Source organism: Ostrinia furnacalis, unplaced genomic scaffold (assembly GCF_004193835.3).
Source record: "Ostrinia furnacalis isolate ACB-3 unplaced genomic scaffold, ASM419383v2 OfSCF3744, whole genome shotgun sequence".
In the NCBI taxonomy this organism is placed as follows: Eukaryota; Metazoa; Arthropoda; class Insecta; order Lepidoptera; family Crambidae; genus Ostrinia; species Ostrinia furnacalis.
The window spans coordinates 74,339-98,492 of record NW_021133983.1 but is presented as its reverse complement, the minus strand read 5'-3'; the positions used below and the strand labels follow the sequence as shown (position 1 = coordinate 98,492).

At 38.6% G+C, this 24,154-nt stretch overlaps 1 protein-coding gene across 4 annotated transcripts in view; it reads left to right on the top strand.

Annotated features, from left to right (window-relative positions):
* The window catches only part of p130CAS (Serine_rich_CAS and FAT-like_CAS_C domain-containing protein p130CAS), a 69,581-nt gene that overhangs the window by 40,281 nt on the left and 5,146 nt on the right, over positions 1–24,154 (top strand). For 3 of the 4 annotated variants that reach the window (XM_028312004.1, XM_028312005.1, XM_028312006.1), the window contains exons 2-5: positions 19,842–19,982; positions 22,775–22,912; positions 23,194–23,496; positions 23,888–24,074. In XM_028312004.1, coding sequence (XP_028167805.1) covers positions 19,842–19,982; positions 22,775–22,912; positions 23,194–23,496; positions 23,888–24,074 — 769 coding nt within the window. Of the gene's footprint in view, positions 1–17,579; positions 17,776–19,841; positions 19,983–22,774; positions 22,913–23,193; positions 23,497–23,887; positions 24,075–24,154 lie in introns of those variants that run through there. The other variant, XM_028312003.1, reaches the window with a different exon arrangement.

Sequence of the window (24,154 nt, the reverse complement as noted above, 5' to 3'; positions counted from 1 at the left end):
TAGTATACCAGCCATCCAGGAAGGGAGGGGTTAAAAGGATACTTTCATGTTTGCATATTATTGTGTATGAGGAAGGGAAAGTTATCGCGAATCGCGACAAAATCAGGTGATATTATGGAGAAGCCTACTCACATCATCTATCTAATGTGACCACAGCTTTACTATGTAATTAAATAATTGGTAAATAGATAATTTAAAGAAAAATAAAAATAACTTTTCCAAGAAAATCGTAATCTCAAATAACTTTTCACTTTCATACTTCCACAGTTTGACAATCAGCAAATTATTAAGAAAGCTCACTAGAATGATTACATTGATAATAATGACTGTTACAAATGTGTAGAAACAAACAAAAGCAGACTTAAATAATGAAGATGCAAGTGGCAGAAATATTCCAGTGCTCACGTTAGGTTTCACTTCTAAATAGGCACTTGTTTATCTCACTTGCTTTATGCGGCAATAAATATTGCGCCCGCGCCGCCGGCTCACTTTCAACTTTCGTCCCATTTTAGCGCAGGGTCCGCTTGCATCAATGACGGGACTATCTAGTGCGTCAGACGACGGTACGGCTATTCTAGGTTCATTTGATATTTTTAGCAGTATGCATCATCAGAGTTCACCATCACTAACTTGACGACAAGATTGCGGGCAGTTAAGGTTAACAATTAGTGTAGCTAATTTAATTTTTACAGTAATTTTCCATAAAATACCAGTATCTACCTATAATAAACGGCGTGTAGAGTGCCCGATCGCAAAGGAATGTTGTACCAATCTCGGATCAGCATTTAACCCTGAAATTATTAAAGCTAGGTCCTTACATTGAAGGCATCAGATTAGCTTGCGAGGCGTGAAGCGCTTAAATACTTAATTAATGAGTTAAAAATAAATGATTACGTAAGTAAGAGACGCTAACGTGCATCGATGGCAGATAAACGCAGGCGCAGCCGCGAGGCGTTCGCGCATTCCTGGGAGTTTGCGCGCCCCGCCACAATTATCTTATGGCGCTGCACTCGACACCGTGCGAAATAACAATATCAAGGATTATGCAATTAATCTCCACTTAATCACTGATATAAAAAACAAACATCGAACAAGTTGCAATAAAATAAGTATGTTACCTACTTATTAAGTGGTTTAAGCGGAGGACAACACTTAACTTACCAATACACTTAATACCTGATATGTATAACTTTTTTATCTTTCTTACAACAGGACCAGTTAAATAAAACTCATAATAAACTCTGATAAGAAACGAAGAAGATAAGGAACTCTTACTAAATAATAAATTAATCATCATGTAACTTTGCTAGAAATACATTATTTTGCCATTATTGTGATTAATGTAACCAAGATTAGTCCGTCATCAAAGCCAACCTTCCCCCTTAACAAATGACTTCACTCACTTAATGTATTGACACCCTGCTATAAATATTTACTTCCAAAATTACACGCGCCTAGTATCCATAAAAGTGGTATACACAGGCCTCTGTACACAATGTTAAGTAACTCGATGTGGTTTTTTGGTGAGACTATTAAAGAAAGGGAGGGAAGGGATCTGCTGTTTATAAAAGCTTAGTTTACACTATGCGTTGGAGTTCAAGTAATTGTAAACTCATGATGTGGCCGCGCCCTAATCTGCCCTACATACTACCAAGTTTGTTAACGTTGCAAAAGATACAATGTCTTGTAGAAATATTGTTATTCTTAATATTAACTTAAGTTTACCGATTAGGAACTTCGGGTTCGGACTCGTAAGAATTGGCTGGATGTAGAGTCAGCAGTCGACTAGCGTTACGAAGGTATTATGCAAAACATGTAATATTAAAAATATACTTTAATACTTGTAAACTGAACAATAAATGCATTTAATAATAAATAATAAATAAATAATAAATTTATTTTCGTAACTTAGTCTAATAATATACAGATAATGGTAGGAACTTCCCTTTAGGCAAGACATTGCCTGTGTTGGGAAGAACCGCTCCTCTTCACAATTATTCACTTAACTAGTAAACTAAGTTAATGTAAATCCATATAATATGCGCTACATGCGCTACGTTTGATGCAACAGTTAATTTATTTATTTCCATTATAAGTACCACGCTCGTGTGTGTGTGTGTGTGTGTGTGTGTGTGTGATGTATAGCTAGACCTACTTATGTTATAAGTACAAAAGTTTGTATGTATGGGTGTTTGGATGTTAACATATAATAATTATGTTTGTTACTCTTCCACGCAAAATCCACTGAACGGATTTAGTATTACTAGTATTTTATAAATATTTCAGTATTATCAATTCGATCTCGTTGTCCATTTATAAACGAGTTATGAGCACCAGGAAGGTTAGCTTATCTATTTTCCCAGAAGGGATTATGTGAGCATAACTGTACAACTGGCTACGAGACCTGTTTAAATAATCAAAGTAAAAGGGTTGTGAATCTGTGACGTAACGTTCCGTTGCCTGCACCCCAGTTTACGTAACGTATTATACTGGAGTGAATCGGCAGAATCTGTCGTGGAAAGGAACGCGCGTGCTTGGCCCTTGCCCGGGGAGATTATATTACGACCGGCAGAATGAACCATATGCGGACCCCTCGATGACGAGGGAAGCTTTGTGATTACATTCTCGTTTATTGCATTATTTCGTACTATTAGAGGCAGTAAACTTTGGCTTTTATTTGTTTGGTTTAGACGACGAACGTTGTTCAACAACCACGAAGTTCTGAAAGTGACATGAACGGCAGTAAAAGGAAAAGGCCAGTTTCACATCTAGGCAGCACTTAATGACTTAATAAGCGGTGACCAGAAATTAACTATAGGCCTATATTTGGTACAAAAAATATATTCGGTAAAGCCTTTCCTTTTAATAATTACTTACTTAACCAGCGGAATACCAAGTGGTAAAATAATGTTGCGGGGTTGTGACGGAGATTGATGAGTGGCATTATAAGGGTTCGTGGCGGCTCGTTCGTTATCATTACGCTCATTAACGTGGTCCCGTTATGTAACTGAGAATAGAAGATAAAGGTATCATTTCATTTCCTAAAGAAATCGTTTCAATTGAATCTTTTGTGTTCTGAAACAAAAGCGAAGTGCATAGCGTTCACAATGGCTGCATAATCCCTGCAGGTCTTCGTTTAATAGGGTGCATTGCCAATTAATAGGTTTACGTTGGTTTAGGGGCCATCCATAAAGTACGTCACACGAATTTCATGATTTTTTGACCCCCCCTCCGTCCTTGTCACAGGTGGTCACATTTCTGAGACCCCCCCCCCTCCCTAGTGTGACGTCACATGTTTTGCAATTTCACATCGAAAAATTATTAAATTAACAGCATTTCCGAAATTATTTTTATTTCCATTTAAATTAAGTACTTTTTTTTATGAAATCAACATTATATCAAATATTTNACGTCACATGTTTTGCAATTTCACATCGAAAAATTATTAAATTAACAGCATTTCCGAAATTATTTTTATTTCCATTTAAATTAAGTACTTTTTTTTATGAAATCAACATTATATCAAATATTTGAAACAATTGAAATGTGATGTCACGAAACTTAGGACCCCTCCCACCCCTTGTCACACTATGTCACACTTTGTCAACCCCCTCCCCCCCTCTTTACGTGTGACGTACTTTATGGATGACCCCTTACGGCATGAGCCGGGCGGTCTAACCAATATTATCCCATTCGGCTCGTAACGTTACGTCCCGAAGCTTCGAAAGTGTTTACTGCAGGCTTGAAGCTCGTTAATAGCGTTATTTATAGATTATCTCGCCGCTGCGATGCCACTACAATGCCTCGTATATTTCACCAGATTTTACGCGATCACAAAAAGTAAACGATGTGGAAATTACGACTAGAGGTAGAGAACATTATCTGGAGATACTAAATTTAAAATCAAGTAGGTAAACTTAACTACGGCCCCTACAGATTTTTTTCTCGATAGCTTTGAATCTGTGTCGAGTAACAATCGTGTCTCGCAAAAACATTTGCAAAAAACTCAACATCAAATTGTCGCAGTTTATCGCTATTAGAAATCGTGTTATCCCTGAGCCCGCAAGCATAAGCGTATCTTGATGGATGGCACGTGGCTCGCGGTTGGCAAGGATTGAGACATTGATACATCTATCTCGCATCTCTTAAATTTATATTCACTCATGCAATCGAAAAATTTCAACCCTCCCGCAGATTCCTCTTTCATCCTCAAGAGGGGAGCTTCGAGTGCGCGCGCGAAGTGATTTTTAAGCCTTATTTACATTCGAAGAGTCGATTAGCCAATCTTATCGGAGAAATCCCGAGTTTCAAGTGGCCACCGCATGTTACTTCGCATGAAGGAAGTAGCACTGCTGAGTCCGCAGGAAAAAATGATCGTATTCCAGGAACAAAATAATAAGTTTCAGCTATCCGCTTTTCTTCTGTGATAATAGGAGTGTAGTGCATGCTAATTTTATGTTATTCAAAACATTCTGTATCTTTTTCATAAAAAGGGATAAAACAAAATTTTATAGGAATGAAAAAGGGATAATTTGTGTAATGCAATTAACTATTCCAAAAATAAACCCACTCTTATCTCGTAAACTCCTAGTTTTTGTCTTCACTCTATCAAATATTCTTCTTTACATTATTTAATTTCATTCCAAACTCAACCGTAATAATTTACATTTGCTTGTCAATATCCAAACACCCTGTACAAGCGTGTAATCCTTGTTTGCAAAATGTTCGTCACCGCGTCAGCGACAGACGCACTCAGGCGTCGGCATCGCGTCGAGGGCTGTCGGCTGTCGGCGTCACTCCGGCCGACCCTTCCACTTCGATGATGCTAATGCGAATCCGAACTCGCAGTATTAGTACACCATAGATAACCATAGTATGAAGTTACGAGCATATTCACACCATCAAAAGTTTCATACCGTGATTACAAACTTCATTTTTCAATATTTTATTTTGTTAGATGCTAACGAATACGCATCATCTCTGCTAAAAGAAACGCTACGGTCAAGAGTTTTGGAAAATAAAGATTTATCTCTCAGAGTATAAAAAAAATCACTACGTCTGGACGCGTCGAAATCGTCAAAGACCTACATTAAAATACTTTGTAGGTAAAGATTAGATTTAAAATTCCCTGAAATCTTTGTCTTGAGGTTCACATTGTAAGGTAAATGGGTATTCATTCAAATCATCAGACCCTCCCCTTGAGAATTTCTCCACCTGCGTCGGAAAAATAAGCGATAATGTTCCGGAAAATTGCAAGCACTTCGTCTCTACATTTTTATTTTGTCAAGTATCATCCAATAAAATACAACATTACAACACTTTCAAGTATCCTGCCGTTGTTTGCTGACCTTTGTTTATCGATTCCGTCAGGCAATTGAGAGCAATAAGTGGCTAAATGGGTGTAACAGGCCGACATCGAGTTGCCGACTCTATCTAATTTCACGTCCAATAGGAAGCGGACAGTCTATAACTGCAATATTGCACTTCGCTATGAACACTTCAATGAATATACGAGTTCATACACTTTACTTTTATGTAGGTACCTACATACTTTATGCTTGAATTTAGTTGTATTAATGTGCAGCTTGTCTAGAGCAATGTCGACACCATTTTTCTTTAACGCCCGTATTCACAAACGATTTTTGCTTAAGTGAAGCAGTAAATGGAACGCACAGCATTGAATAGAGCTTTGTGATTGGTTCATGTGTCACCCTGATCCACGCGCACTGTAAGACCGCATAGTAACGTTTGTGAATACGGGCGTTAGACTCTACCCTAGTTACTTACATAATACTTTTTTTTCTTATTGTTACAAATTAACCAATTAGGTAGTTATGTGAACTCGAAAATTGTATCCTAATTTATAGCCAGCCGTTACTAAAATAAACCATTAGGCGGCTCCTAACAGAAGAAAAGTCATGGAACCATTTTCGGCTGCTCACGCAAACGTAGTTAACCAAATGATTGGCTCAATTTTTCTAAACGAATCATGCGAGCATTCAATTTGTTCCTTTGTACAATACAGTGTTTAAATTCCAAGTACGTAGGTAAGTAGGTATGTAGGTAGTAAGATACGAACAAAATGAAATTAAAAAGTGTGAACATTGGCAATTGCCATTAACAGCTTCTATGGTCAATCCAACTTTCTACATTGGGAATAAGATTGAAGATGGTATTAATTTGGAGCCGCTACCATCTTGACAGACAAACAGAAGCGGCGACATGACGGGCCATTCGTCAAAACGTCGCGGCATGTTACATGTATGTGCGCGGGCGCCGCAACCGAACACTGCCCGTTATCTGATCAATGATCTTACTAAGTAGCTGGTTCCCACAATCGAACCTGCAACAACTATCAATAAACCACACTGTTACTCAATGCACTTCCTCGTGTTTAATATTAAGTGTGGATCGCATTTGTATTCGTTAAGGTTCCATTGGGAATTTGATATTTTAATGAACTTGAAGAGGGAGTTAAGCCAAAGGTACCATTATAATCTTTGACCATCACAGCTCATGTCAAATTTTATATCTGTCTAAAACTTTCTTCATGCTGTTTTTTGTCCTCTAAGGTTTTGTTTTCCCACAAAATTCTTATTCTAAGCCATTAACAAACTACCAAGTTGTTCTACCCCAAACTAAAACCAAAGTTCGAAGCGTCTTCATTAGGCTGCGTGAGGCAGCAGCAAATCTAATTGCATGTTTTCCTTTTTGTTCGGCTCGAAATAACAAAGGCAGATAGTTTCAATGTAGAACAAAGGAAGAGAGTAATTTTGTGCGCTCTTGATGGATAAGGGTGATTCAACCTCGACATATGTAATCTGGCCCAAGGTATTTTATGTGGCCATAATACCTACCTTCACGTATTGTTTGCTGCTATTAGGGGAGCGAAATGTACAGTAATGAGAGTACTTCATAGCTACCTATACGCAAGGGTATACATTAAAAAAGAGGGTGAGGTCTTATCCCTGCAAGAGACGCGCTGAGGGGATGAGCCGAACGATCGCAAAAAAGTATTCGGATCTTCTTTACTCACTAAATTGTGGGATTTCAAAGCTTTTCCTGAAACTTTTGCAAATGCACATATATCTTTGTTAGTTCATGGTTGTATCATATATTATGTTATAAGTATGAGTACGATACGATAAAAGTGTAATTGCGTTTCTATTTCCGATAATATCAGTGACACTTCATAATCAGAATTTATTACGATGTAAAAGTGGTATTGAAAGTTTAGATAACGCGATGTTGGAGGTTCATTAATATGAATGGTGAGAAAATGATTAGACATGTCACGTCGTAAATGGCGATTTGATATATTTTATTCACACTTCATGTGTATCTTGAATGGGGTGGGTTCACTACTTGTTGATGGGTTGCATTTTAATTGAATTTCGCGCTGGCATGATATTGCTAGGTAACAGTATTGGAGGGTGGCTCTCGTGTGTGTCCGTGCTACGTCTCTCGGGAGCCATTGAAAGCCAGAGCAACTCAAACTTTGTCTCAATGTCTGTTCGGAAGTTCTCCATTGTTGAACATAGATGAGAAGTGGTCGGGATGTGAGAGCTTGGTGCTTGCGTCGCATGTCCTCGTTCAAGTCGAAGTTGATAACTTCTTTTTGAAACGTATAGTAGAGCTTTTTTAAATTCCTGGAAGTTTTTTACTCCACCTACTAACTAAACAACCTACCAATATTTCTAAATATGTTATACCTACCTTACTCATTACGATGATATGTGAAGTATTATTTTTGTCGACAAAAAACAAACTACTCACTGCGAAAAACGCATTCCAAATGTGTATTAAACAAAATTAAATCACAAGTCACGGCCATAATCTAATAACGAGGAGCAGGTTTGAGAAGCACTGCCTGATGCGGTGCGATCTAATGCATAAACTAGCGCCTGGCTTAATACATACCTAATTTATGGCTCTACATTATCTGCCAGCTACATAATGCATCGAATTATCGCAAACTCAATTACTAAGTTACACATTGTTACTGTAACTACCAAACTAACAAACGAGGCAGTTAAAGGTATTAAACAAATTAAAAAGCACATGGAGCTACAACTTCTGCATTACAACTGCAGTTTTGCTCAGTCTGCGGACGACAGGTAAAGTTATGGACTTTGTTAATTCGCGTCCTGAAACCGTATTATAATAAAATTTTAATCTGACCAAAGAACTTGTGTAGCGCCCTTTTTTTGTAGATGGGGATTTTGAATTTTGTGGTATGCTTAAGACTTACCATTAGGTAAAATAATTCTAAATCACAAGACTGATTATTAGTCTCTGAGTCTACCTGATGACGTTTCAGATTTCCACTTGTTTCGGATATTTTCCTCTTCCCCAAAATCAACTTGCTCCCTGCGCTCACATTTTATTTAACCCTCCGGGCTCCAAATTAAAACCGAAAACAATTTGCGTAGTGTCAACTAACAAATATAGTAAACTGGGAATTAACTCGCTGTTTCAGTGGGACAAATAAAGCGATGCGACGCGGCGTTTAATCAGCGGCAGCTCTCCAGTTTTCGAGTGCAGTTGTGCATCAGACGAAATTGTTTGAAGTCGCCTCGAGAGTCTGCTGTACTCTGTAGTTACTGTCTGTCTATAGCAGGGCTCGGCAATGATTTATCTTGAGATGGGGTTAGGGACACCTTAAGTGTCCTACATTACATAAATGTGTAATGATGATGCCCACATTAACTTAAGGAAAAAAGTAAGTAAGAGGTAAAGGACTTAATAAAATCGGAGACTTAGTTACACCATTATCGTTTTGGATGCCACAAATCCTGCTTTGTATTTAGATGTATCAAATATTGCTACTTTTAAATATGGGAAATAATAATTATTCGAGAAGTATGATTGTGAAATACTCCTATTATTAATTTTGATAAAGAATTTATGTATCTTATCTTTATTTACGGGCAGACAACAGACCTATCGTTCCGTAATAGGATTAGACTTGGCCGATCACGAATTCAGAGCACACGTTACGTTACGCGTACGTGATTTATCAAGTGGAATTAGTAGACGTTGTATTCGTGGTACGTTATTATATTATTTAATCATTGCTTACACATTCGTAAAGTGAACTATTGATTCGCGGAGCTGTTTATTTCGAGAAACGAGAGTACAATAGCTGTTTACCTTTAATCAAAATGTTGCGGGCTTCTGGCGTACCCTATTCATAGAAAGCTATAACAATCGCGTCTGAGTCGAGTTGCTCGATCACGCAACGTCGCGCGTCGTGCCTTATCAACCTTAAGCAATGCGTTTACAATTCTCAATAGCCCTATGTATAAGCACATCAACGTAAACACTGTGGCATCTTATGTTGGGGCGATTAGGTCTATTATGCAACAGAAATGTGCTGTACCCTACACACCCTCCTTTCAATTAGTGTAATACCACATACTAATGTCTAGTTGTAGACTAATGGATAACATCTTGGACAACTGGATCAATGAAAAGGGCTTTGTTTTATATCTCTACATTAAAAAAAAAACAAGAATTTTATTGTATAACATGAAGCTTATGTAATATTACGGAGAAATAGAATTAATAGGAATTAGATACCCGAGTGGGAGTAATGTCAATCGACACAGAATACATTAACCTATTTAAATAACCGTATTTCGTTAGTTAAGAAATCTTGGCTCTACTTTTAATGATGTCTCGAATATTTTACTTTGTTAATCTTTTCATTAAAGCTTTGACTGCATTTTCAGCTGGTTCAGCCATCTTTTCATTTACTATTCTATTCAGTAAGGATAAACCCTCATTTTTACATAGGTAGTTTATTTCTGGTTTAAGCCAGATTTTAGCTTACCTACCTTTGAATTCTTTTGATGGTAGATTTCAATGAAAATTATTTTAACCATTACTTAATTTCTGTAGGCTATTACTATTTGTAGGCTATGATGAAGGGGTGGACCTAAAGTTATTTAGGTCTCCTTATGTTTTCAATACTGTACCAAAGTAGATAAAACAAAAACAAATATGATGTAAACAAGTGAACCTACAGTTTAGCGACTGCAATGTAAATGCGTTAGTTGTGCCGTTCATTGTATAGTCTAGACATATAAATATTTAAGGTTTCTAGCACTGCACCGAATGCGCTTGACTATTCATAACTACGCGAAAAAACTCCGAACAAAAGATTGCAAAAATACTCTGCTGCTTTTTAAAGTTCAGAGGTCTTTGCATTTAAAAATATAGTTTCATATTCTCGTACCTTGCTCGTAGTAGGTATTTCAAGTTGACAGCATTTTTTTCGCAACAAAGGTTCACAGTAAGTATTAACATTATTCTTGCATACTCATGTGTACCTAATAAAGGAGCCTACCTAATAAAGGTACCTAAACATTTACCTACCTATAGTAGGTAAATGTAATGAACTCAAACTCCATAATCATTAGCGAGCTTAATCTTAAACACGTTATAGCTGAATTATCCTAAGACGCAGCTAAGCCAGCGTCACATTAATAATGGTTTTGCATATTAATTGTTTATAATTTTCCACCAAAACCCAATCTGTATTCCGGTCACGGCGCGGATAGCCGCCATCGCATTGTATATCTGTCGCTTGTATGTTTGGATGCGTGCCAAGTCAGTTGACACAAGCTACAAGTGTCAAGTCTGAGCTTGGCATCGCTCGCTCCCTTGCGACAGCCACGTAATTGGGTAACAGAAATGAGGACGCAAATCTCGACATTTAATTACGGAAAAAGAACTCAAAAACTTTTGCGTCTCGAGACCGAAAGCACCCGAAAGCCTCATTTGTCGCGTCGCAAAGCTTGGAAAGAATTGCAGTCGTCTTGAAACGGTTAAAATCTATTATTCGCCGGAGTTCACAATGCGATAAAATTGCATTCGTCCCTCCGACCCTCTTGGAGGGGTCTTTACAATTCAGCCCCTCACACAAGCGAATTCTGCACAGGTTCATGTGGCGATGTTGTGTTCAATTCCCGCGATAAATACTCGCTATGAACTGGCCTAATTTGAATTTTTAATTTTAATTTCATCACGAGAGGGTGGCGCGATCTGCTACCGCCTTAGGTTTAATATTGCTATAGAACAATTTTGAATACAAGAAATATGGTAGAGATGTAAATATGACATAAAGTAGTATGATTTGAATCTCGGACAGCAATAACACATCTAATTATCATATTTATTATTTTATGGCTTGTCATAAACGCTTTATGGTAATACTTAAGCAGACATTATAATGTAATTAATAGGACGATCAGTCTGTTTATGCATAAGTAGTAATACTTAGCTGGTGTAATGCATTTTGCTTTTTAATACTCTGTCTGTTTAACATACTCTGCTTATTTTATATCTGCATATCTTACAAAAGACAAAATTGGTAACAAAATTCGATGCATGTGATCCTAAATGTGTTAAAAATACAAAAATGGCCGTCCATTTTTCATTGTCATGTAATTTTAAGCGCGACCGCGTATCCAATACCCCATCCAAACCTAATTTCCTCTGGCTTAACAGGCTCTGCCTGTCATATACTACATGTGTACGTGTACCTACAATGTACAGTCACACTTTGCCGTTCAATTTTGAACCTAACCGTGTTTAATTTAGTGTTGCGTGTGCATGTCTCGTACATCAATACAGTATTTGCCCGTGTCCGCTCGTCAGTTTTCGGCCACACCGCTGGGAACAAAGTCCCAAACCACCTACGTTATGTGGTTTTCCCACGAAATAACTAACTTACCGTATTTGTGTGACTTTTTATTTTAATACTAATCGCCGTAGTACGGACGACGGCACATGCTAAACATTTTCTAATTTACAACAAAAATGTAGAGTCTAATATTGTGATGTTTTAATGATGATGAATTAATGTCATAGTTGGGAACTAATTTTAATCACAATGGAGTCAACATAAGATTTGGACACTACAAAAAAAGTAAAGATCTAAGAAAAATGAGTAACCTGAAAACAGAAATGGACCTGAAAATTGTAATCAGCTGCTATTACGAAAATCAAAACGAGTAAGCAAATATTTAGGTAATATGTAGGTAAGCATCAAGAATGAATTATTCGTAAACACAAAGAGTCATTATTATTTATAAACGAAAAGTGTCATAAATGGCTTTATTTATTTACCCATTTGAACTTCCAGACGAGTTTAGTGCGTTCATTGGAAATAAGAAAAGTAGGTTTCACGCACACCGCTGGGGTCAAATGAACATCTTTCGAACATAAATCTAAAGTTTTCCTTCCTTGTGTACAACACTTGCATCATTTTATTAGCTTACTTTTATAGCTGTGGATATTAGGGGAAGAATGGTACATAATTATGGCGGTAATAGCATTTAACCTATTAGCCTATAATTTTTTTACGCTGAAGTTGCCTTAGCTTATGAAATGTACGCATTCTATCTATTACGCATATCTAAATCTCCAGCAGTAGCAATAACGCTGTATTATATCCTTTCTATGTGCTCTGTTAATGTTTGTGTAACTATGAGCCATCCCTGCATTGCCGAATTAGCTTATCCTAAGAAAACTCCGTTCACTCTACAAATAATTTAGATATAGACATACCGAAAGCAAATCCTTTCCATTTTATCTATTTGCTTACGGTATTCACTTTCCTTAACGCGTATAAATATTATTATAGAGGATTTACGCGTGTGAGGGTATCTTTATCGGGCGGGTCGTTGACTGAGGGCGATCGAATATGTTCCCTGGAATATTTCAGTAATTACATACATTAAGACGAATATAATTTATTACTATAAACAGTAATGCCTTAGGGAATGGTGATATAAAACAGCTATGACGACAAATAAAATCTGATGTCTTAATTAAGGCTCACACGATCGGTAATAGAAGTTAGGAAAGCTCGTAACTGAAATAAAAACAAACGCTCCTCTAACCAGTTTAAATAATTTAGAGAACTTTGAACTTAATTAATTTAGCTGTCCTTAAGTTTGCACAAAAATAAATTAGCACAACATTATCCTGGTCTCCGAGAATACGAACTCTACACTCGAGTTCCCGAGCGTTCACCTCTTTGTTATTATGCAGAACTCGTTACGCATTTCTAAATGGTCAAACCACTTTACCGGTCTATTTACTTGTCAAAAAAACGGCGACGTCTCCATTTTGCATATATGGACAATTATTATCTTGGGCAATAATCGCGGCGGATTCCTGGCGACTGGACGTGGCTAAACTGTGCCACAGCGCCGGACCTTTTGCAGTAGAATCAGAATAAATTTTACTAAGGCAGTTATTAAACTGCCAATATAGTAATCAAAAGATTAATTAATATCGTCTAGTTTGCAAGAAAAACGACTTTTACTGTAGAGCGGAGAGTGAAATTGATTAAATTAAAAGATAGGTTTCAGTGCCAAGTACCATTGGTTCTGCTACTGCTGCTTTTTGCATGTGATATATGTCTGAACTGATCTGCCAATGTTCAGTCGTTGGTCCTTGGCGCAGGGGTCTTCAGTCTATTCCAAATACATTCAACCGATTGTCTATCATTTTATGGACTTTTTATGGATTTTTTTTGACAGATTCGTTTTTCGATTCATTTATAAAAGTGCATTTTGTCTAGGGGGGCTGGCGTCATGAGTCGACTCCAGTGTTGTATTCCTAATTTAATTTTTTTTTCTGTCTGTTATTGTATTAATTATAATTATTATTGTAATGCGGAATCGAGTGTATTTTCTCAACATGGCAAAAATTGGTGGGGTGAGATAGTGGCGCCCTCTTGTCAATGTTTTGTATAATGTTTTCCTTTTTTTTGTATTTAAAATGTTGGTTGGAGAGGCACCCGCTGAAAACCAGCGTCGGGGCACGCGTGCATGCACGCGTGGCTCGATTAATGCTGAGCGGGAGCCTTTTTGGCACAAAATATGCGTGTAGTTTTAAGTCCCTTTGTTCTGTTTTTTTTTGTTTTCTTTTGTGTCAAATAAAGTTTTTCTTATTCTTATTCTTATCAATTGTACTACTACAGTTTTCCATTAAGTTTTAGAAAAGATCTGTTCGGAAACTTTTCAGATTTTTCTTCGCAAGCGCTGTCTTCTTCACTGCGCTGTGTCAGCCGTCTGCCCTGGTAGCACTTACGTGGCGTTTGTAGACGCATTTCTTGCTCTATCAGCGACACTGATTGCCATCTACTCAACATCTTGCGCACTTGGAAATGCAAATGGCTGGTAGTCCAACTGAGCTTTTTGCCACTTGAAAAACTGTTATCGAATATTAAGTGGTGATTTGACGAATGCACTCTGGCAGTTAAGATTAAGTGTGGTGCAAAAAAGCTGTCGGCTTCTTAAATGACGTGATACGTATTTTCCTTATCTCGTTAAGTCCTACCAAATAGCAAAAATTGACTACTGAAGATGTCGCACTTCAGCACGAAATTCAAATAACCAACATTTGTGAAACCTTAATGTTTACTTTTACAAATAAGACAGTAACGTAAACATTAATCATTTTCAAATATAATTACTATGTTCAGCAGCAATAAAAGAAAGTTTAATTTCATCAAATTGTATGTTGAGCTCCCACAAAAATCTGTAATTTGAAATGTAAATAATTTAAGTTAATTTAATATTACTTGAGTCGTTGAGTAACTAAATAATAATATGTATTCAGACAGAAATTAATTTATTGAAGTCCTACGCGTCTCTATTGAGAGTTTACTTTGTGCCCACGTCTTTTTATTAGACTTAATACTGATTGAACTGTGACAAAAAATGACAAAAGAGTTTTTACTTCTCTGTGCCTTAATTGGACTGGCCATTAAATCATGATCGATGTAAGTGAGCGTTTAATTATAAAAAGAAAAATGCTGGCGACTAGCGGCTTGGCGCCAGACGACCATTTTAATGCGGCTTTAATAAAACTGCATCAGCTTACGACTATTTTAAGTGGGCGACTCGTTTCCTGATCCATTCATCTGTTGTGGCGAAGTCTTGCAGATTGCCAGCGCATTTATAAGTTGCCCATTACCTATTTACGCAAAATAAATATGGAAGTCTATCCGTTTATGGGCGCCATTTAAAATATATTGAGTTATTCTCTTATTCATATCTAGAGGTTTTCTCTTTTATAACAGCGAATGTATCTGAGCCATTGTGGGTAAGGTAAAAAAATGTTTATTGATTTATGAAATTTTAAAGCTTTTTTGGAGCATTTTTCATGAGATTGAGATTTTCTTTAGGTTGTCGTAGATCCCTTCATAAAAGAATTGTTTTCATTCTTTTATGCTCTAAATATTGTGTTTGACTCGATAGCGATACCAACCGCTCAGTTCTGCAAATTGAGCCGTAAAAGCGCGCCTGAGTAAAAACAAACATAAAAAATATTAGCAGAATTTATTAACCCGATCCCTAATCTGATTGAACATAAATAATCGAATCTCCGAACGCAATCAGATAAATTAATGGGTGTGGAATTCGTTTTATAAACTTAACGAGATTGGGCGGACGTTCCGCGCAGGCGTGTTAACCCTTTGCGTACTACGCGAGTGAACTGCGACCTTCGTAGGTCCATTCATTGATTTTCAACCCGCTGCCATATGGGGCTAAATCGGGCGAAAAGCCGGCGGACAGGTGACTTGGCATCCTGCACGTGGCATACACCACAAAAGTTTTATTGTATAGATGCGTACTGTAGGTACAATCGCATACTCACATAATTAACGCAGCCCTGATTGGCACAGGTTATTGTTTTGCTTGTGTGGATAATTCATTCAATGCTCTACTGGAATCATAAGTGTTTAAATTGTCAAAAAAATTAGTTATTAACATAATAATAAGTGCTACGAACGGGTACCTACCTACAGGTAAGATGAAAATATTCTTGAAAGTAGAAGTATATTTTAATAAACCACAGTATGATGTAAGGATGAATGGTTGTTTTTAATATGTATTTTCTTAGTTACTTTATTTTTCATCTGGCTATTGGCGCCAATAAATCGGTACCTATTAATTTATTGTTCTAAGCTCATTGCTTACTTAATAAATAAAACTGTTTATTGAGGTTCTGATGAATGGCATGACGGTATAACCGCAAAAACAGAGTAATATTTATTTAAATCTCCTTGTATGCTATATTGTGGTTTAGTAAAGTTTAAGTTTGCCTTTGAAGAAACGTAGCGTTTCATCTTTTCAAGGTTTATTTCGGGTTCAGTGAGCACAATAGGGAAAATTGTGTGGAGCTAACAGCGAGTTTAAATCCGCTAATTTTAAGGTCAGACACTGACCTCACTGGCATAGACGGGTTACGTGCGCTATGCGTCTAAAGGTGGCCAAGCTTTGGCCATAATAAGCAGGACATGGTGTTTTATCCTCTAACTGGAGTGACTGACCAGATCCTCAATCTCGAGCTAAAAGCGATAATTTGTGTGATTTCAAAGAAATGCTTAGTTAAACAGTGGAATGTAAGGATCAATGGTATAATATTATGCTAGTTATGTACTTAGTCATTGCAGCAGCATATTATCATAACACAGTCACAGAAGCCACAGCTTTTCTAAAGCTGTTCCTTTCAATTCAAATTTTTGATTAATAATAAGGTTCAAGTTACATTTTTGGATTTTACACATAATAATCGGGTCATAAAATTTGATGGAGTCTTAGGCTGAGTTGCACCATCTTACTATAACTTTAACAAACGTCAAAGATCTGTCAAACCCCATACAAATATAACACCGGTTATCGTTATAGTTAGAGGCGGTGCAACTCAGTCTTAAATACTACATAGCTCTATCCGCGCTCTTGGTCACCCTGTATGCGCCCGCGCACAATGCCACGCGATTCCGCGAACCATGGCGCCGTGATTCACGCATCCGGCTCGACCGCATCTTTGTCATCTGACGGATCAATGTAAGACGGACCCCTAAAGCTCACGAAAGTGGTTCAAGATCAACGTACACTTACTTCCGTGAATTCAAGGGTAAGAGGTTCTGTAACAGAATTCAGACCACGCATACAGTCTACCAAAGACTGCTTATCCTCACTTTGTTGTTGTAATTTTATAGTCAAGCTTTTAGCTGCGGCTTTTCCCACGTGGATTTTCTAATTACTCGTTATTTATAGCATATATGTACGAGTATGTCAATCAGGAATGTAGCATTTTACTGTTGAAAGAATTTTCAAAATCGGTTTAGTCGTTTCAGAAGTTGCTTCCTACCTACAAACACACTCAAACAAGTTTACCACTTTTAAATAGAGTAGATGAATTGAATTGATGAAATAATAAAATAATGAGACGATAATTTAAATTCTGGTTTAAATAATAATATGACGCTATTAAAAAAGATATGACGGATTATTCCTAAAGGAAACATTATCATAACGTCATTATGCAACACCAAAAACGCATCGGTCAGATTCCCAGAATAATTTTCGACCAAACACGTCTCCGACTGCTCTCAGACGTTGCACTCTTGATATGACGTCACTACGATGATCGCGGAGTGACTCACACAGGCAAGTTCCAATAAATATTATTTAGTTAGTTGTTTTGATTGTTTGAGTAGGTGTAGGTTATTGAAGCTGTAATTTCAGTAACATTATTCACGTCGCGGAGAGCGCATGTCGAGAATTAATTGCCTGCTAATTTTAATTTAGAATCGCGTTCAGTTGAACATTAAGTTAAGCGTAAAACGTGTGTTAAAATAACTCAATGCCATCGTGTGTTAAAGTGACGTTTATTGAGGAGTTGATCATGTGTAATTGTAAGATTTCGCGTAAAAGCAGCGCCAGGAAAAATGCTAAGAAAACGGTTCGTATTTTTTTCCCTGATTAATTAAGAATTACTTAGGGATAAGTAGGATACCAGTAGGTATAACTCAATAGGCCATCTGTACATATTTGAATACCATATCAATTTCAACACATTGCAAATCAAGGGTAATAAATATGCGCGTCTTATTTATTGAATGCACAATGAGGATCAGTACTGTTGTAGAAAATTCAATAAAACTAGTATCTACGTTAATCTTTAAGACATAAGAAAGATATATCTTTTTGAATTATCCAAATCGGACCATTACTTACGAAGATATTAAGTAATAAACATAGGCCGTTTTTGCCGCTAAAAGTCAACGTACGCAGGGCCGCGTGACGTCACTATATCCGAATCGAGCGCAGCCGGCGTACTATTGGGATGGAAAATATTTTTTTCCAGCTAAACTATCAGTTTTAGAAAAAAACTTTTAATAACATTTATTCATCAAAATAAAGTAACCTATCGATCAGTAATTTTTAAAAATAAAAATTGTGAAAAGTAAGTATCGCTATGTCCAAAAACCACATTTTCATAGGATTCGATGCAATGCGGAGACGCGGTTGGGGTGAGTGTAACTTAATGATTGTTTGTATTGAACATAATAATACATAATATGATGCTAATACCCAGTTTCTGGCCTGGGGGGGGGGAAAATTACCTATCGATAGCTTACTTTATTCTGATGAATAAATGTCATTACAAGTTTTTCTCTAAAACTGATAGTTTGGCTAGAAAAAAATATTTTCTATCCACGCAGTACGCCGGCAGCGTTCGGATCGGATATAATGACGTCATCGTCCCCGCGCCGGGCGGTCAGTGAACTTTTTTAGTAATTTGGCCATAACTTCGTCAATTTTTGTCGTAGAACAAAAATTTTTGGACTGTGTATTAAGGATTTCTTAGCCCTATAAATCTGCATTCACAGCTAAAAATCGAAATGATCCTCATTGCACATTAGGTGCATACGCGGTTGTTAGACCTCCATTGAGCTAGCATTATCAGTTGCATAAATGATTGCGTCGGAAACGGACATGGCCTGCCCCAACAAACGGTACAGCCGCCTCTTGCACAATGCAATCTGCCATTATCGGCTGATTTGGGACGCGTACGTAGGGTTGCCACCTATAAAAAGGGTAGACACTTATGAATGGGCATCAGATTTACGCTCCGAAAATCGGAGAGTTCTGAGACATAAATTACGTTGCAATTTTTCAAATTTTAGCACTCTCATACCTACACTAGTTCATTCAGTAGTCATCGTCTACACGTTTGCCTCCAGTCCCATAAAAAAATCACGCCTATAGGTAATCCACACAAAAGGCATTTCAGCGATTTTTCAACAATTTACCTACTCATTTTATAAACATACCATAAATTCGATTTGATTGACGAGAAACATTCCGGGACAATTACCTAATGGCACCATAAATACAAGTTGATACTGAAACCCTAGTCCAGATCTTAGTTCCAACTGCCAACCCTGGAGATGCATTGCAGCTGCGCGAGCGCATATGCGCCAAATGTGGGCGCGACGGTGTCGAATGCTAATAGCCACGTATAATAAGACGCACGCGTTTACCCCACGACCGAAAACATTTGCTCATATCCCTCTATTCATGTGCCGTATTATGATGATACTCGTGCAACGGTATTTGAGAATAATGTTTGTTGGAATTCAGCAACAATTTCACGTGCTGTTTTGCTTAGTTAACTACCAATCAATAAAAAAAATCCAGCAACTACGAATATATCTAAAAATGATACCTAATGTTTATCAAACTTTAAATTAAGTACCTATACTGGTTTAAGAAGCTTCGAAAATGGTTGGTGTACAAAATTCGAGTGGTGCTGCTTTACAGACCTCTTTCTTGAATAAACAAGCTGCTGTTATCATAAAGTTACAGGCCACTGCTGGACGTGCTTCTCTCTGTCCTAAGGCTCGCCAAAGAGCACGATCTCCCCTTTCTTCATCAAGCCTAGAAAGAACATAGCAACCTTGCTAGTTTCCACGAGAAATCCCAAAAGAGCTGAAGCTAATAATACTCCATCTTTTGTTACAGTGCATGGCGCGAGCTCTATACGACAATATCGCGGAGTCACCAGACGAGCTGGCCTTCCGGCGCGGCGACTTGCTGACCGTCCTCGAGCAAAACACGGGAGGCAGCGAGGGCTGGTGGCTCTGTTCTTTGAGAGGGAGACAGGTAAACATTCACCTACTACACTTCTTCTGATTAATTTCGTTGCGGGTCCAATGACAGTTTAAATTTCCCCCGGGACAAACTTGGCCTTCAATTGTTGGGTTTTTGTTGGCGGTCAAGCTGTAGATCTTGGCTTCACAGGATTTGAAGGGGTGGGATTGTCCTTGGACGAATAAAGGAATAGTCCCATTACTACCTACACCTCTGTAACTGGCTTTTTTTGCTTAAACTAGGTACTGTAACTGGCTTTTCGTATGCCCCGTACAAGCTTCTTTAACTGCATAATCGCACCCTTAAAAATCGTTTACTTTTCTGCGCTTGCCGCTCCTCATTATCTGCACTATGTACTGGGTACAGTTCGCAAGACCCTAGTTAAGCCACTGCTTTACACAGTAGAGAAATCAATTCTTAACTTCGAACTCGTATTTTGTTCTGATTCATTTACCTTAGATGATTAGTAGAACTAGAACTACCTACCTATTAGGTGTCGGGGTTTACAAGAGACTTTAAGAGTAGGCGCACCGCACCACACACCGTTGATTTTTAGTTGGCCGATAGTTGTGCCCAATTTAAAATTTGTATGAAGAATCGGCCAAATCGAATCGGCGTCGTGTGCGCACTCCCATACATGCCCATACTGTTTAACTGCCCGACTAAACTATCGGCCGACGAAAAATCAACGGTGTGCGCCTACTCTTATATTACCTCATTTGAGAGACGACGTGACCATTACAGTAAATACCTAGAGGGAATTATGGAATGAAATATGAATCCGATCAATCATCCCCGATGCATGACATAATCTCACTATGAGCACACGTGTTCTGACGAACGAGTGACTCTACCCATAGGCCAGTAGAATTAAACACAAAAATGAATTAAATCGGAAATAATGTGTTTATTTACAAGTTTAGAAGAATTAGAGAATTTTAATTAAAATAATTTAAAATCAGCTGAAAACCTTCAGCTCTTTCCTCTCCTAATAAGTAAGTAAAAAAAACTTAACACCTAAAATAGAAGTAGACTACATACAGGAGTACAAACACTAGCGCTATTTAAGTCACCAAAAGAAGTTTCAAGCTCTCGTAACGCGCAAGAACTGTTTGGATTTAAACTAAATTCACTTAACAGACTGTTCCGTCGCTAAGACGTTTGCCTGACGAGCGACGATAGTTTCAAGGTGCTGCGGTATTTTGGTCGATAAGATAGGAATTAGTGGCGCTGGCACCCAGACGTAGTAACTACCCTTTGTGCAGAACTAGACGACGCTCTAATACCTTCAGAACGTCCCAGTTAGAATTTGCCATTGTAAACAGACAAGCAAGTTTCAATTTTGACTAGTCCAACTATACGGGACTATTCCCACCTCTCGTTCCCACCACTGCAACTCCTGTGTAGCCAGGATCTACAGCTTGACCGCCACAAAAACCCAACCAATGAAGGTCAAGTTTGTCCCGGGGGAAAGTTAAACTGTCATTGGACCCGCAACGAAATTAATCAGAAGAACATAGGAGGAGTTCGAAATTAAGGTTCGACTTCCCTCCATTGCAAAGCGGATGACAGGTGACAAACAAAGGTTTAAAACCTTTAAGAAAAAGATTATGCACCACGGACAATAAATTAAATTAAGGGGGCCTATCTTATGAGCAATTAGCAACTACCTGCCAATAATATTTTTCACAAAATCGCTTAAAAGCACGGAAATTTTTCCTTGTCGCGACAAGATCGGTGTAATAAATTGCGGAAACAGATGTATGTTGTATTGAATTAAGCATTATATCACGTTCATGTTTCCAAAGATCACACTCCCACAAGATATGATGGGCAGACTGCTCATGACTGACATCATCAGTGGAACACTCGCAAAAAGGAGACGGAACTAGTTTGAATTCGTGAAGTTTATGTTTAAAGTTGCCATGTCCCGTGAGGAACTGCGACGAGCAATGGTCGATTTCTAACCAGTCCAGTCCAACTATAACTAACATTCATTATTATCGGCTGCATTAATCATGCCGAGCATTTAAAGTTATTTTAGTAAAATGTTTCAATAACGAAATCCTGACCGCACAGTCTTGGTTTCTCTTTAACTTGTATTAATCCAGTAAAACCGCAAGCCAAAAGTTAATTTTACTGAATGTGACCTTAAATTGTAATAAGCCGAAAATGAACTCATAATGTCAAAATGGCAATGGAAGGTTATTCACACGTATGAGTTGTTTTTACCTTAATAGATAGGTCCCATGACGCATCAATGGCCGATATGGGAGTTGTACTCGGTGTAGGCATAACACGCACTCCATGGATGATGACGCATCTCACGTAGACACTATTGACACTAATTCCAAACGTCATTAAATAGACCGATAACTTGTGAGTATTAATTACGTATAGGGACACATCTGAAATTAATACACATTTCAAAGGCTATTAGATAATAATTATAGAAGCAACTTTGTTGATACTTACCCTAAACATTTGATTATGTCCATATTCACCCGGAGGTCCTGTGTTCGATTTTTAGGGCCACTCTCCGTCTCCAATGCCACCATATTTCTGTAAATGTTCTCCTCTTGTCCCATCCGAGAGTGACTAGTGGTTCTGTGAACGTAGCTCCAACCTATGTCAAGTAGTCCATGAACATGGGCTTAACGTGGCCCAAGGGAGGGCACTTGAGTGCAGTCTGATCCAGGATGGGACAGTAGATTTTTTTAAGCAGGATCCCCTGCTCATATGGACAATAATTCATAACGAATAAGGTGACCATGTAGAAGCTTACAATTCCCGTTTGTTTCCAGGGAATATGTCCGGGCAACCGGCTGCGGATAGTGGCGGGTGTGTTCGATGCAAGCGCCATGCAGCGGCGGCGCGCGCGCACGCCCGCGCCTGTTGCGCACCAGCCGCTGCCGGCGCAGCAGTCGCCGGCGTTTACCAAAGTGAGTAACATTCGACTTTATTATTATGACAACTAAGCTGAGTTCAGATCAAAGACGATTTTATTACGAAAATAATTCTCTCGATTTTTCAATGTTTACATAATATCAAGGGTCTCCTCTCCCTGTTTTCACCTTTTTACCAATCTGGGCTAAAGTAGAGGCATGTCTTTACCTGGAGCAGTTTTTTATCATTCTCTTTATACCCTCAAAGTACAAAATCGCATGGAAATTCTACAATATCTGCAATCAAGTATTTCAAAAATCTCTTAATTCTTTTCCAGATCGAAGAATGTTCACATTACGACGTACCCCGAGCCCCGATGCCGGTGCAACGGATCGGGAACTACGACTGCCCGCGTCCGATCGCCGACTGGTACGACGCGCCAAGGGCTCCCCGGCCCGCCAGTGCCGACTCGGCTTGCAGTGGCACTGGGAGCCTCACTTCTGCCACGTCTAGCGCGTCGGCGAATTCTGGCAGCTCAGTACATTCTGCCGCGTCGGCGTCGAGCACGTATGACGTGCCTCGGTCGCGGGCGCTGCCGCTGCCGTGCGACGCGGCGTTGGAAGCTTTAGAACGATTACAAGTACGTATCAGAATAATGCCAGAATGCCTGATAAGAGACGTTGAAAATTACAGCAAAATTAACTGTCTCTTAACTCTACACTTTTGCCAACGCTAGTACGCTGAGCGTGTAATTATTGAGAAAAGATCCAATATTGGCGAAATCTTCTATCAGCAAATACATCTGCTAGGATCTTTTAGTGTCCTTTGGGTTATTGGGTATCTTCTGCATAGATTGAGATTGTATGCCCAAAGCATTGATACATTTACATGTCCTTTTACCAGGAGAAAGCATCAGCAGCGATATCCCAGCTGCTGTAGTTTTGTTTGCCCAAACAGATATTTTACCAGGTTTCCTGCACTTACGAATTTGCCTTAATCACCAATATTAAAGTCCACTTTATTTTCACCAGGAGGAAGCGTCAGCAGCGGTATCCCGGCTGCTATCCTACGTGACGCCGGGCTGGCGGCGGCGGGGGGCGTTACGCGCGCGAGTGTTAGACGTGCGCGTGGCCGGTGCAAGACTCCGCGCCGCGCTACACGACCTAGCCGTGTTCGCTGACGCTACGCTGGCTAACGCGCATGATGCGCAAGACAAAGGTTGGTAGACTTGAAGTGATCAGTATCCCGTCTACTATCCTACGTGACGCCGGGCTGGCGGCGGCGGGGGGCGTTACGCG